At 35.2% G+C, this 14,825-nt stretch overlaps 1 protein-coding gene across 8 annotated transcripts in view; it reads left to right on the top strand.

The window, feature by feature from the left end:
* Positions 1-14,825, top strand: part of LOC119079053 (CUGBP Elav-like family member 1) — a 158,141-nt gene that overhangs the window by 89,272 nt on the left and 54,044 nt on the right. Inside the window, exon 1 of one of the 8 annotated variants that reach the window (XM_037186857.1) lies at positions 10,578-10,583. The exons of 4 other annotated variants lie outside the window; for them this stretch is intronic. Coding sequence is in view for 3 of the 4 variants with exons in the window: in XM_037186858.1 (XP_037042753.1) it covers positions 13,023-13,102 (80 nt within the window). In the remaining variant the exon portion in view is untranslated. Of the gene's footprint in view, positions 1-10,577; positions 10,584-12,745; positions 13,103-14,825 lie in introns of those variants that run through there. 3 more of the 8 variants (XM_037186858.1, XM_037186856.1, XM_037186855.1) reach the window with 3 other exon arrangements.

Genomic DNA, 14,825 nt, shown 5'->3' with positions numbered 1-14,825 from the left:
CCAGGGACTATTTTAAGGAAAACATTTCTCCATATTTTCCTACATTTTACCGAATTTTCTTACATTTTTTGGGAAAATTGATGAAAATGTGGGACAATTGCAGAAAATATTTGGAAAATGTTATCCTAAAAATATTCTCTGTATTGCAATCATAAGCGCTACACCAATAGTTTTAATTCACTTCAATATTTTATATACTCTGGGCGCCGATTCTTCGTTTATAAATTCTTAACGTGACAGTTCTTATGGGATTTTATACACGCAACTGTCAAGTTACGAATATTTGAAGTTACGAAAATACGAGAATCTTTGCCAGGGCGCCAATTCTCGTGAATTTAACACTGACAAAAAAGTTTCGAAAAGCTCAGCTGTTGCAGGTAACTTTGTCTCCAGGTAATCTACAATAGCTGCCACAGCTGTAGCACCCGCCCCATATAAAAAATACAGCTGCGGCAGATAATGTAGATTACCTGGATACAAAGCTACCTGCTATACAGGTGAGTTTTTCGAAACTTTTTTGTCAGTGAAGAATTCGTAACTTGACAGTTTTTATGAAATTTTATACACGCAACTGTCAAGTTACGAATATCTGGAGTTACGAAAATACGAGAATCGTCGCCCCTGAGCTCAGATAACGAATCTGGAAAGCTGCGTTCGTCCTACATTGATGAATTCGTTAGATTTTCCAGGGTATATTTTCGTTCTACCGAAATTCTAAGTAAACAAAGCGATTAAGTGATTAAAATTTCTCGGATTAATTAACGTAACAGTTAGCAATAATGAAAACATTTCGTGGAAACAAACCACGCTTTCGATCCATCATTATGGTTTAGCAGCAATTTCACCAACCCCATCATCACGTCACTGTAATTCCAACTGAAAAAAGAGTCATACAAACCTACGGCCTATTAGCGAGCAATTAGCAGTTAAGACGGAAACGGATTGACGTTGTTATTGCTGAACAAAATTTTTACTTGTAACTTCTGGTAGTACACATACACATCACATTCGAATATTTTTTCCTGTTGAAAAGTGAGAAAAAAGTTCTATTGTTGATCTGAGTGAAGCAGAAGAAAAAATTCAGTTAAGTGGAAATTCGCAGGAGGACTCTTAGCAATATAATTCTTCGTTGAATGGCTACTGTAATTAAGCAACAAACTTCCACTTCTACAACGCCTAACATCTGAATACGACCGAACAATTTTCGAAAAATAAAATAAAATAAAAATTCTCTGCAGGACTCACAGCTAACAATGCACCATGCTGTTCTTGTTAAATTTATTGCAATTATTTACGGTTATTTTCAAGCTTCATTTTTACATTTAAACAGCAAGAAAAAAAAACCGAGTGCACACACAATGTTTTCACATAAAAACGATATGAATTCAGGGGCTCACACTATATTATTACGAACCAGCACAACGCACACACAATAAAAGGGAATCCATTGAAAATCATAGTCTCGCTCGTTTTTCTTCCAATTATTATATTTTCCTCTTTTGGATGGAAATTATTTTTCTTTTTTTTATACTGTGTTCACCCTCATAAACGACGATTAATGACGAAACGATATAGAGAAAATGTCAAAAGAAAAGGAAGAAGGAGAAAAAAGAAATGCTTCAGATGTAAGGCTATATGTATACGATTTGCTGTGTAATGGTTGATTTTTAATTGAGTTTTTTTTCGTTCTTGGTCTTGTTGTAAACGCTTCTCATAACGATGATGTGAATAATGATCTCCAAACACGGTTTTGTTATCACACAAAGCTTAAATAGCGCAAAAGGAATGAAAAGAAAATTCATAAAACGAAAGAAAGAAAAAAAATGTTGTTAGAAGATTCTTATCTTATTAATGATATTGCAGTTTTATTGTTTATGGCACTTTAGGGAAAAATTATTACATTTTTTTCCCCACTTCGCTGTAACTTTTACCGGGGCCCGACCACTCCAGCCCAAAGCACTTCAATCAATGACAAGGTAATTTTTACATGAACAAATCACATCATAAAATCGTTTCTCATGTCCATCACATTGATTTGCTGTTTTGTAAATTGATTGATGGTGTAATTACCCACTCGAATGGTACATAAAACTTTCATTTCTAAGTTCGGATTATTCAATTGGAAATACGTCGAAAAAAGTCTTTCCATTTCTGCTGATTGATGAAAAATGAAATTTTTCTTTGATGATTTACTAGCGAAGGAGTTTCGATTTTCCGACTCCAATGTGTTAAAAGAGTTACAAGAAAGAAAGTTCAACCTAACCCCAAGTTATGATCTTCCAAAGCAACATTCAGGCCTCGTTCAAATTCTAACAATTTTTCTTAATAAAGACGACCTTTGATAAGCGGCAATCGTATTGCATAATATTCAGTCTAATAATCTTATTTTCACAAATCGCCGAATGTTTGATGCAAATCTTGTACTTCATTTGTTTTGATATACAATCAGTCTAATAAGTTACCCTACTAATAAGCACGAACCAACAAGGCTAATTGAGTACAAATAAGAGCACAAAATTCATTCCATCTATCACCTTGAACCTGTTATGCTCTCACAAAACTTGAAAAGTCTCTTACAATTTTAAATTGGATCGAACTCGACGACCATTTTTATGTATCTCAAACAATTAGTGTTTCCTTATACATCCGGCATAATTCAAATACAATCAACAAATGTAATTGATGTGCAGAATTGACAACATCTGATTATCATCTACCAGCTGGTACTGGGACTTTGCACCTTGTTTACGCATAAGCATTTAGTAATAGGAATTTAAGCACCACATGAAGCCAACTGTACCTTTGTTTACGCAAAGTACTCACGTGTAAATGAGTTACATTTATTGATTCTCCAAACGACAATGTAAAATTAAATTCTTTCATCTGCTACCGTCACTAACGTCCAAATAAACCGTGACCGCAGGTTAATGTGGTCTTTTGTTAAAACTAATAAAGTAAAAGCTTTTGTAGAACAGAAGTGACAGATTCAGCGATAACGCCGTGATATTATTTGCCATAAAAAACTTGCATCTGTTATCGGCAGCAACGGCAAAAAAACGGCGGCTGCAGGTTAATGTGGTCTTATATTGTAAATTTTTCGATTTAAACTAACGAAGTAAAAGATTTTGTATCAAACACTAGACGATACGTAGAACAACGGAAACAATAGATTTGACGCGATATTATTTATAAAAGCTTTAGTAAACCCTCTCAATCTTTGAAAATATATTTTGGATAATTTATTTTTTAATTTTCAATTGAATTCGTTTATTCCTTGCGTTTCTATGAATTTTCTAATAGAAAGAAACTACTGAGTTCACAGTGCTCAGGAAAAGTTCAGGAATTTCTTTTTCTAGAATTTTCAAGAATTGGAATTCTCAAAAAGTCTTGAAAATTCTTGGAATTCTTGAAATTTCATGGAATTCTTGAAAATTTGAGGAATTCTTGAAATTTCATGGAATTTTTGAAAATTTTTGGAATTCCGAGAATTTTTAAAAATCAATTTCATGAATATAGGCCATGGATTACAGTGTACGTTACAGTTTAGTCTACGATACATGGCTTCATATAATGATAAAATCGTACCGTTTCGGGACTAAAAGAAAAACCGGATTTTCAATAGGCGACATAAAATTAACGAAACATTTTTTAAGCATGAGATAGACGGCTCAGAAAATTATTCTCCGTTGCGAATAAAAGAATTCGAGAAAATGTTTCCAATCTAATTAACATTTCGACATGAATTGCAACGAATGAGCATACCAAGCGACCGTATTCAAGGCTGCGCGGTTTTTATGTCATCACTTTAGCAGAATTCCAATTTTTTTTGTCTCTCAGTATTTTGTTTTCATATTTTCTATGGCGCATTTTTGTTCGATTTGGATTTCATCCAGTCAACTTTTTTATTGTTGTTGTTGTTTTTTGAACAGCTTCCAACAATGCATAACATATATATAACACAATGAAATGCATTTTTTGCAATTCACAGATTCCGATTTTGCAGTCAACACTTTATAAATAAGCAAAAGAAAAATCCTTCCATGATATACCCTTTGTACACACATAAGCTTTGATACATATATAAATTTCACTCTCTAACACAATGCACACAGATATGAGGTTTACAGTGGGACGATATGTATACACACGACGAGTGTGTTGCATATTTGAATAAATTAAAATAAAAAAATGAAAAGTTGACGTTGCACAAAATGCAATTTTTCAAATATTGAATATTCCCCAGATGAGACGAGAGAGCGCAAAAAAACACGTATCGCAATGAATTACTTTTATGTGCCAAAATAATAAAAACGAAAAATGGTTTTGATCGTACCATAACAGAAATATTATCCGTTGAAAATATGGATTGTATTATTCAAATTCATATTATAGGATGAATGTACCAGACATATGGAATTGAATAGAAAATTTCCTCAGTCTTGCTCTCTCTCTCTCTCTCTGTGTGAGTGGTGAAAACGATTTTTCTTTTTCTTATTTCTCGTCGATAATACTTCAAACTCAATAGCAGAACATTGTGTAAGAATCGATTGCATCACTTGATTGTTATTATCATCTTTTTTGCTCTCCATATTTTTTTGACCCTTGCCATTTTGCATTTTGTCAGAAGGTAGATGCTATTCGCACATGGGTGCGAATGGTGCTACTATTACTTAAGATGTTATTCGCACCCGGATGCGATTATATTGTGAATATTACTGCAGATACTAAGTCAAAATGCTTTTGTTGAAGCCGTGTGAATAGTAACTTCGTTCGCAAAATTATTTTGAAGGTCTAGGGACAGCGACTTCCAACAAAATATGTTCGTTCAACAAGCATCAGAAGTATCAGAGGATGAATTCTTTTCGGAAATATATAGAGATTTGGTCAAAGTAGAGGAACGGGTCTGTTTGGTTCTATAAGTTGTGAACACAGTTTGTCTATCTAGGTGTCAAAAAGCTGATTTCGCCGAAGTGGATCTAGAAACTATTATTAATATAAGTCAGGGCCGATTGTCACGATTTTTTGTAAACTCTTAAAATTCATTGAAATTATTAATTTTCATGAATTATCAGAATTTTCTACAATCAATTTTACAAAAATATGTTCCGACAACTTGATACCAAGCTACAGCTGCCCTCTGCATTATTTGTTCTATGACTGTTCTATAAGCGGTGTGGTGTCAAGTTGCGAGAGACACGTAAGGTACTACTTCCTCTTTAACATCAAAAAAGTTTTTGGCTAGAAATGCAAACCTTCCCTTCGTTGATTGCCGTTTTATGATTTTACTTTATACTTTTATGATTAACATTTTCACCACAATATAAACGACGAAAATCGAATTCTTACAGTTATAGGCAGTGAAATTTCATGGGTTTCAATTGCTTTTCAGCTGATCCAAACAATCAATCAAAACCTTTTAATATGGTTTTACCACTTACACACGCGTTCGTGTATCAGCTTCAACCATGAACAAGTATAGTTTTGTGTATCAGCTGAAAAACAGCTGAGGCAAATTCATGCTGAAATTTCACTTCCTCTGAGTAATTTTCACGCGAGTAATTTTGAGTTGATTATGTTGGATGTTCCATTATTTAAAGTTTGACTTTGATCTACCATGAATGAACGAAACATTTAACGAAACTTAAGTGAGGTTACGTCTGAAAGTGTCGTCCCTTGAAGATGATACATGGAAAACTTGGCTATCTCTGCAACACAAAACTGTTCGTGTGTTTTGGGCCTTAGCGATTCGATCATAATTACCACTGTAGAGCATATCGACAACGTTCGTGTGTTTTGGGCCTTAGCGATTCGATCATAATTACCACTGTAGAGCATATCGACAACGAATATAGTTAGAATATGGCAACAGTTAAAACATCAACTCAGATATGTGTCCTGCAAATAATTATTTGTGACCGCTTTGTCACATAAATTTTACGAAATTTTATAGCACTCAAAACGGTCTTTATGGACCAAAACGATCCATTAAATTACATTCAATTCAATAAATGTTCCGCGTCCTCGTTAATACGGATAAAAAAGCATACGGCTTAGCACTGGGTAAAGTTCAAGTGTTTACAATCGTTTGATTGTTTTGTTAGGAAAATGCACATAAAAATACGTGAAGACGTTGTAGTAGATCGGGATAGAGACAGTGGTGAACGACGGACGGTTAAACGAAAGCACATAACTATAAAATAAAATGTTAAACAATTTAATTTGGATAAAATGAGGCTCATAAGAACATAAAAGCGAGGAATAAAATTGTCTCTCGCTTTTATCGCCTCAAGACTCATACATATATACGACCATAACCATAAAGTAACATTAATTGTTTGTTTAGGTCGTATCTTGTCATTAATTATGCAAATAAACTTTCGTTGGAAATATCCGTTCTCGGTTGAGTGTATACTGCGAAAATAGTGTACTATAACGCGATAATAACAATAGATTGTGGTTCATGTTACGTTTTTACTATCCAATTTTACTTTGTTCGCGACATCGTTGACATGAAATTATTAAGATCTCATTATGTACAGAGTTGAACTAGCGCCGAAGTGTGTAGTGTAAATGGAAATGACTACAAGATAACAAGAAACGAAAGAATATGTCTAGGAGTGATATGCACCCATTTTATGCGTGGCGGGGCCGATTATCGTGAAATTGATTCTTGAAAATTCTCGAAATTCTCGCAAAAATTCTTGAAAATAGTCTCTGGTGTGAGGTTTACAAAGCATTAATCGCTTGTGAGTGTGAGGTAATCTGAGTATGAAATTCAGTGTATATTACCATTATAGGCGCTATACAATCAATTATGTCCATTTCCCGCAACTCCCTGAACATATATTGTAATTCTAACATTAGACATTAGTTCTAGATATGTATTTTCTCCGGCTGACTGAGGGAAACCTCACTACAGGGCATATGTCCGATATCTCAAAAACTATTGAATCGATTTTGATAATTTTTTTTTTCAAAATTCAAACGTTTCAAGGGAAAACGAGCCATCAGAACAGTCGGAGCGTTTGCTGCGACTGAGCCCCGTACAAACCCGTATATCTATTGCGTACGTGACCCTAGTGCGTCTGTCACCCTACTTTGACCTTAAGCCTATGCGCCGGTTAAAGTAGTTAACGTAAAATTATTATGTAATGTGTACATCTTAGAAATTGCGCATAGCGCAATTACGAAGCCCCGTACGACGTTCCTTTCAAATAAAACAAAAATTTCAAATAGCCCTAAAATTTTAATTTATTGAATATAAATACACATAGGGCCTAGTATCGGCCTCAGTCCGATGATCCAAATATATTTTTTTTTCAACTACATTCTATTCGGCCTTTGATTACCTTCCAAATGAAACAAAAAATACGAAAAACGGATGAAATTTGCTCGAGTTATATGTAAAATACACATTGGGCCCTAGTAGCGGCCTTAGTCCGAGGACCCAAATTTAATTTTTTTTCAACAACATTCTATTCGGCCTTTGATTACCTTCCAAATGAAACAAAAATTACGAAAAACGGATGAAATTTGCTCGAGCTATATGTAAAATACACATAGGGCCCTAGTAACGGCCTTAGTCCAAGGACCCATATTTAATTTTTTTTCAACAACATTCTATTCGGCCTTTGATTACCTTCCAAATGAAACAAAAATTACGAAAAACGGATGAAATTTGCTCGAGTTATATGTAAAATACACATAGGGCCCTAGTAACGGCCTTAGTCCAAGGACCCAAATTTAATTTTTTTTTCACCAACATTCTATTCGGTGTTCGATTATCTTTCAAATGAAACAAAAATTACGAAAAACGGATGAAATTTACTCGAGTTGTATGTAAAATACGCATAGGGCCCTAGTAGCGGCCTTAGTCCGAGGACCCAAATTTAATTTTTTTTTCAACAACATTCTATTCGGTGTTCGATTATCTTTCAAATGAAACAAAAATTACGAAAAACGGATGAAATTTACTCGAGTTGTATGTAAAATACGCATAGGGCCCTAGTAGCGGCCTTAGTCCGAGGACACAAATTTAATTTTTTTTTATACAACATTCTATTCGGCCTTTGATTACCTTCCAAATGAAACAAAAATTACGAAAAACGGATGAAATTTGCTCGAGTTATATGTAAAATACGCATAGGGCCCTAGTAGCAGCCTTAGTCCGAGGACCCAAATTTAATTTTTTTTAACAACATTCTATTCGGCCTTTGATTACCTTCCAAATGACACAAAAATTACGAAAAACGAATGAAATTTACTCGAGTTCAATGTAAAATACACATAGGGCCCTAGTAGTGGCCTTAGTCCAAGGACCCAAATTTAATTTTTTTTCAACAACATTCTATTCGGTCTTTGATTACCTTCCAAATGAAACAAAAATTACGAAAAACGGATGAAATTTGCTCGAGTTATATGTAAAATACACATAGGGCCATAGTAGCGGCCTTAGTCCAAGGACCCAAATTTAATTTTTTTTTCAACAACATTCTATTCGGTGTTCGATTATCTTTCAAATGAAACAAAAATTACGAAAAACGGATGAAATTTACTCGTGTTGTATGTAAAATACGCATAGGGCCCTAGTAGCGGCCTTAGTCCGAGGACCCAAATTTAATTTTTTTTCAACAACATTCTATTCGGCTTTTGATTACCTTCCAAATGACACAAAAATTACGAAAAACGAATGAAATTTACTTGAGTTCTATGTAAAATACACTTAGGGCCCTAGTAGCTTTTCACTTCTAAGGCCCTAACTCACGGTCCACTCACCCGATTTTAAAAAACTTTTTTTTCCTGGATTGGTATTGACAATACCTATCATTTGCCGTGTCATTTACATTTCCATCGTTTATTTTGCCATAAATATCACCAAAAGACCTTAAATCACTTAGGTGGCCCTAACTGACGAAGGGCCGACCCGAATTTGCCCATCTTCGAACTTAGCCTCACTATTTTGACTATCTTTCAGGGAAAAAAAAAATTTTTGAAATCGGATTTGATTTACTCAAGATATTGACGTGACGGACAGACGGACAGACGGACAGACGGACAGACGGACAGACGGACAGACGGACAGACGGACAGACGGACAGACGGACAGACGGCCCAAATTTTTATTGCGGATTCGTCATCTATGAACATAGGCAAACACTTTGCCCTTACCGTCTGCTTCGAATTCCATCAATTACACACGGCATCGTAATCCTATAAGCCCCTTCGTACTTCGTACGGGGCTAAAAATTTATCAAAATCGGTTCAGTAGGTCCTGAGATATCGGAACCATGCCCTTAAGTGATGTTGCCCTTGAGATGAATCAGACACATGCGGCTACTGCTACAAAAGATACGGCTACATCATCTGTTTACAACAACCACGACAAAAATAAGCGATAAGCTCTAGCTGTTGTTGTCTTAAATATCAAAATCCATGTTGAATGCAATGAAGTAAAAGATTTTTTGCAAATCAAACACTTTGCGACACTTGAAACAAAAGAAGGGACAGATTTAATAATTATGGCGTGATACGCTTGCTAGTAATAATAAATAAATCGAGAAATACCAACCAGCTAACGAAAGTGACTACAATGGATAACTCTGCAAGATCTCAGTAACACAAAATTGGATGCAAAGCAGTATGTTTGCTACCTGTTTGCAACAAATTTCTGCGATGATAATTCAGAACAAGTTTGTGAGATTGCAGATTTTTGAAAAATTGTTGTAGACAGAGGATGCTTTTGGGCATGGAACTAACTTAGAAGTGTAGTCATCTGTTACCAGCGTATACGACAAAGATAAAAGATTAGCTCCGCCTAGTGTTCATATAAAATCTTCAAAGAAGCCCTACACCCCTCCAATTTTTCGTTACTTAATTTATGAAAGACCTTAGCGGTCGAACGTTAGAAAATTGTTTGAACGATAGAAGTAACGGATTCTGAGTAACAGATTCAGAATAAACTCGAAGAATAGTTATTAACCGATTCAATGACAAAATAGCGTTGACACACTGTTGCCCCTGTTGCCCTTTTTGCAAAAAGTTCAATTCGGTAAATTAAATTTGTTTCAACCTCCGTAACGATGATGTTAACTCATTCTCCTGTTGAATTTACTTTAAACCACCTGAAACCATGTAGAAATTGTGAAAACATCTCGTGTCCCCAATTTATGGCAAAAAATAGACGATGACGACACTTCAGATTTATGGAGTGAAAAGAAACTTTTGACTGAAATATTATTTTCTCAATTTTCCCTACCCAAGTTTTGCATAAGTTTTCCCATCCACACACAATCCCGCCAAGTGTGGAGGAGCCGGGGAAGGGGGATGGATCATTTATGATTTCGCTGTGTGCAAAACGCGCAAACTTTTCATCGTTTTGTGCAAAAGACAAACTGTAACTAACGGGAATACATTTATTTATCCACTGTGTGTGAAAGCATTCCGACGAATATATATTTATGGCATACGAGATAAATTTATAATTCATCCCGTGCGATTAATTAAAGCTCGTCTCAAATGCATAATTTAACAAAATTGACCTAAATCCACGTGAGCTCTTGTGTATGTTTATATAATTGGGAAAAGTCAAGGAGTCAATGTACAGAAATTTGGTTTATGGATGTAACAAAATGTGTAGTAGCATGGCATGGCACTGTAAAATTTATGTTACTTCAATATGGTGTTAGGATATGGATCGATTCTGTCGGTGTATATAATATTGAATTCCTGCCTGCCAAATGTATTCAATATTTCGTATATTTGTCACTTCTCCGGTCAACATAAATCCCGCAACATGACCGCAAACTATCTAAACTTTAGTCTCTATTCTCTTTAGTTCGGTCGACAATTTAAACGTTTTCCCTGGTTCTAAGAAAACCAATCATTGGTTCGGCATAAACGTTCGATGATTTAATTTTCGCCGAACAGTTGAACTATATTAGCAAAACAACATTTCATGATAAATTGCCGTGCATAATTCGACTTTGTGGGGACGACGGTTCTTACTTACATCGAAATCAGTTTGCATAGCATGTAATCAACGGCAGAAAATATTTACTCGGCATGAATATATTTTGACAATGAGTTATATTTTAGCGCACGACAAGACAATTCATTTTAATTAAATTAAATGGAAGGATGAGAGAGCGAGATAGGTAGGAGGAGTATTATAATTGTTGTTAAGCTGTAAATGTAATTTAAATTCTTAGAATCACTTCGAAATTATTGCTGTCTGACTCCGATGTTCTCGAAACCGTAATAGGAGAATAATTGGGTAAATAACTTGTTTTTCTCGACGAGGTAACGAAAAAAGTTTCTCATTATTGTTCTTTCGTTCGTCGTTGGTTGTTTTTTTTTTGCAAGTCGTCTTTCAATACGAAGAGTACAGTACAGCTTCGGTGTACACACGATTTATTGGAGTTTGATATCTTTTTGGTAGTGAGTGCGTCAGCAGTAGGACTTTCTCTATAATGAATTATTGATGTTTGCGTGCAGGGTTGACAATGATTGGATGTCGTATTCCTAGAAGGCCTGCCTGTTTCCTATAGTAACAATGTTTCTCATTTTTCCAATGCACGAGCCTGGTGTCACCAGTCACGATAAATTCCTTTCAGACGATCATTTTATCCGCTGTCAACAGCGACGATATAGGTTCAGAGAAATGATAAGTTAGTACGCCTGTGGCGAGATAGAAGGAAAATTTGGATGACAGTTGGCTTCTATGGGAGAGAATGTGAGAGAATTTGTATGTCATTCTAATCTCGCCACAGGCGTACCAACTTATCATTTCTCTGTATATGTTTCGTCTGTGACAGTTTTGACCAGACACAGTTTCATCAGTGGCAGGTTTAACCAGACACAGTTTAGCCTGATATCAAGGGGGCGACCAATGTAATCTTTCAAGTAAAATTGGTTGTAATTACTCAATGTCAATAAGGATCATCTAGACATATTGCCAATTGTGTAATTGCGAGTACAATTTAGATACTCACTAGCTAAAGACCCTGACATTAAAGCCATTGCCGTCTTTGTCATTTTGGCGCCAAGGCCAGTACTAAAATGTACGCCTTTAAACTTTTGAGCGATAAATCTAAATATTCTACGTCTCAAAAGACATTTTTTTAGATTTGGCCGCCAAGGTCAATTGACCTTTTTGCCCATATGGAGAAGTAAACTCATCTGCTTATCCTCCGATCATTAAACTTATTTACAACTTACCTCATACTTCTTCTTCTTCTCCGAGTCGACACTACGTTTAACTATTTCTTATCTTTGTCAACACTAAGCGTCATTCGTCGCGTCACAAAACTTCTTTTTTTTATTTCCATTGGGAATACTGCGGAAGTGCAAATCAACACAACGTTTAGTTGTTATGTATTATGAATAGTTTCCAATTAAACATAAAATATTACGGAACAAGCATGCGATTTTTCCTGCTTCGAGGCCGAAAGTGAAAGCAATTTTTCGAATTATCTCGGGTTTCCGGGCCTCTGCAAAATCCGCAAAATTGCCTAAAATCAATCATCCAAAACAGGTATACAAATAACTATTCCTTATTCCAACTAACTTAACCTAACCTCACAGTACAATGTCATAACAGTCACGAGAGTAAACATTGAAAACTATCATCCATGTGACTGGCACACCAAATTGACTTTCAAAATAGTAAAAATTGTCAACTCAACCCTAGCCATCAAAAGTGATTTCGTCAAGAACAATAAGAACACAGAGAGCCAAACCCGAGAACATTCTCTCCCAAAATTTCATCATAATTGATTTTGTTCGAGCGCATCGATCATTTCATTTCACGCGTAGTTGTGTGTCATATCGAACCGCATTGCTCTTGATGTTGATTTTAATTTAATTGTAACGGTTATTCCTGTTATCATTTTAAATTTGTTATTTTCCTATTCGAACCATTCAAAAAGGAACAGTGAAATTGTGCAAGTTAAGGATTCGAATCCGGTACACACTGATTGATAACGAAAACGTAAAAAAAGTACAAAAAAAAAACGACCAGCAAAATGTATAAATACTCGAATTTGTTCAGTGACAACAAAATCTCGATTTTCGATTACTGCAATATGAAGGAGGATTATTACAAGTGAGTTTTCTTATCATTTTTATTTATCATTTTGATTACCAAATAATTCCCGCGAAAATAGTGCAAAAAGCGTAAAATGCTTAGCTTTTCCAAGAAATGCTACTCAAGTTTCAACAAGATGGTTGTCCTTTGTTTATGGGACCATGGCGTCCATTTTGTGCTATTCGCTTTAGCTTTGAACTTATAAGTTCATTTTGATGGATATTTCCACTTTAGGAATTTTACTAATGATTTGTCGGTCATCTTCAACTTAATTGAAATTGAATCGATGGATTTCTGAAATCATAACTCTATTGCGTCATATGACGTAAGGTCATGTTATTCTAAGATCAACGGTAGTTTGAATGGTTCGGAAGATCCGTTAATGAAATGATTGCGCACAGTTGTCTTCAACAATGTTTCATCATCTTTTTGATAAATAAGTACTGGACGAGGCACTTCATAATTCTAAACAAATATTATTTGTTCGACTGGATGTAAGGGGTTGGGCAGAAATGTCCTTCACATTTAGGTGTTAGAACTAGTTTGACGAACGGGCCGTGTAGTAGCGTCATGTCGAATTTCACTTCCCCAATGTGATAGTCCACGATCCCCGAGAAACTTTTAGACCAAGGGAAACCATTTTAGAACAACTAGAAGAAAAATGTTTTTTGGGACTGTCACAAGGATAAGACTTTCTTTTGGGACAGTCTCGATGGCAAGTACAAGTCTTAGAAGAAGGAAAACTTCGTTTGTGTAGTCTGGCAAACCTTTCTTTTGGGATAGTCTCAAAGAGAATTCTTAGTTTCTTCTGCGATAGTCTTTAGACTAAGCGAAATCATTTTAAAACAATTGGAAGATTCTTGTCTTTTGGGACAGTCTTAAAAGCGAACTTACTTTTGGGGCAGTCTTAAAGGCAAAACTTTCTTCTGGGACAGTTTCAAGGACAAGGACAATCGTTAGAAGAAGAAAAATTCTTTTGGGACAGTCTTAAAAGCGAACTTACTTTTGGGACAGCCTTAAAGGCAAAACTTTCTTCTGGGACAGTCTCAAGGACAAGGACAATCCTTAGAAGAAGAAAAATTATTTTGGGACAGCCTTACAGACAAAACTTTCTTTCAGACAGAATCATGGTGTTTCTCAGCACAAAATTGTACTTCAGTATAATGTTTTGCATAAGTCCCACTCGAACAACTTGTTCAGAATAAGTCACACAGTTAAAATTTATCCTTTTTGTTCGTCTAAAATTTCTACTTATTGAGTAAACCGATACCGAATAGGACTGAAGGATCTGAAGTGATTTTTTTTGTGTTCTTTCCAATCATCGTCTTCGCTCGCACCGATTTAGAAACTGTATAACCATAAAAGTTCGCCGTACCAAAATAAAATGAGAGAAAAAAATTTCTGCATTCTAGATAAAATTGAATAGGTTGAGCTCAGTTGTTTCCTCTCAAGAGGCCACTTATTTTAAATATAAAAAAAAATATAGAAAAGCCAAGTGAATCGATACACCACACATAATATCACTCCACTCTCTTCTATGTGTATGTATATACAACGACGATGATGATGCCATATAATATATGATAATATTTATGATAATTTTATTCGAAAACTTACACAATATATACGTGTGGAAGCTGGAGTGGTCTCCCCATTATTCTTTCTTCTTTATATCTCAGATTTATTACCCCACAACAAGGACAATTGAGAGAGAAAAGACAGATTATACGATATCATGTAC

The sequence above is a fragment of the Bradysia coprophila genome, unplaced genomic scaffold (genome assembly GCF_014529535.1).
Source record: "Bradysia coprophila strain Holo2 unplaced genomic scaffold, BU_Bcop_v1 contig_297, whole genome shotgun sequence".
NCBI classification, from domain to species: Eukaryota; Metazoa; Arthropoda; class Insecta; order Diptera; family Sciaridae; genus Bradysia; species Bradysia coprophila.
The sequence above is the reverse complement of the archived record's forward strand: the minus strand, read 5'-3'. Positions and strand labels throughout refer to the sequence as shown.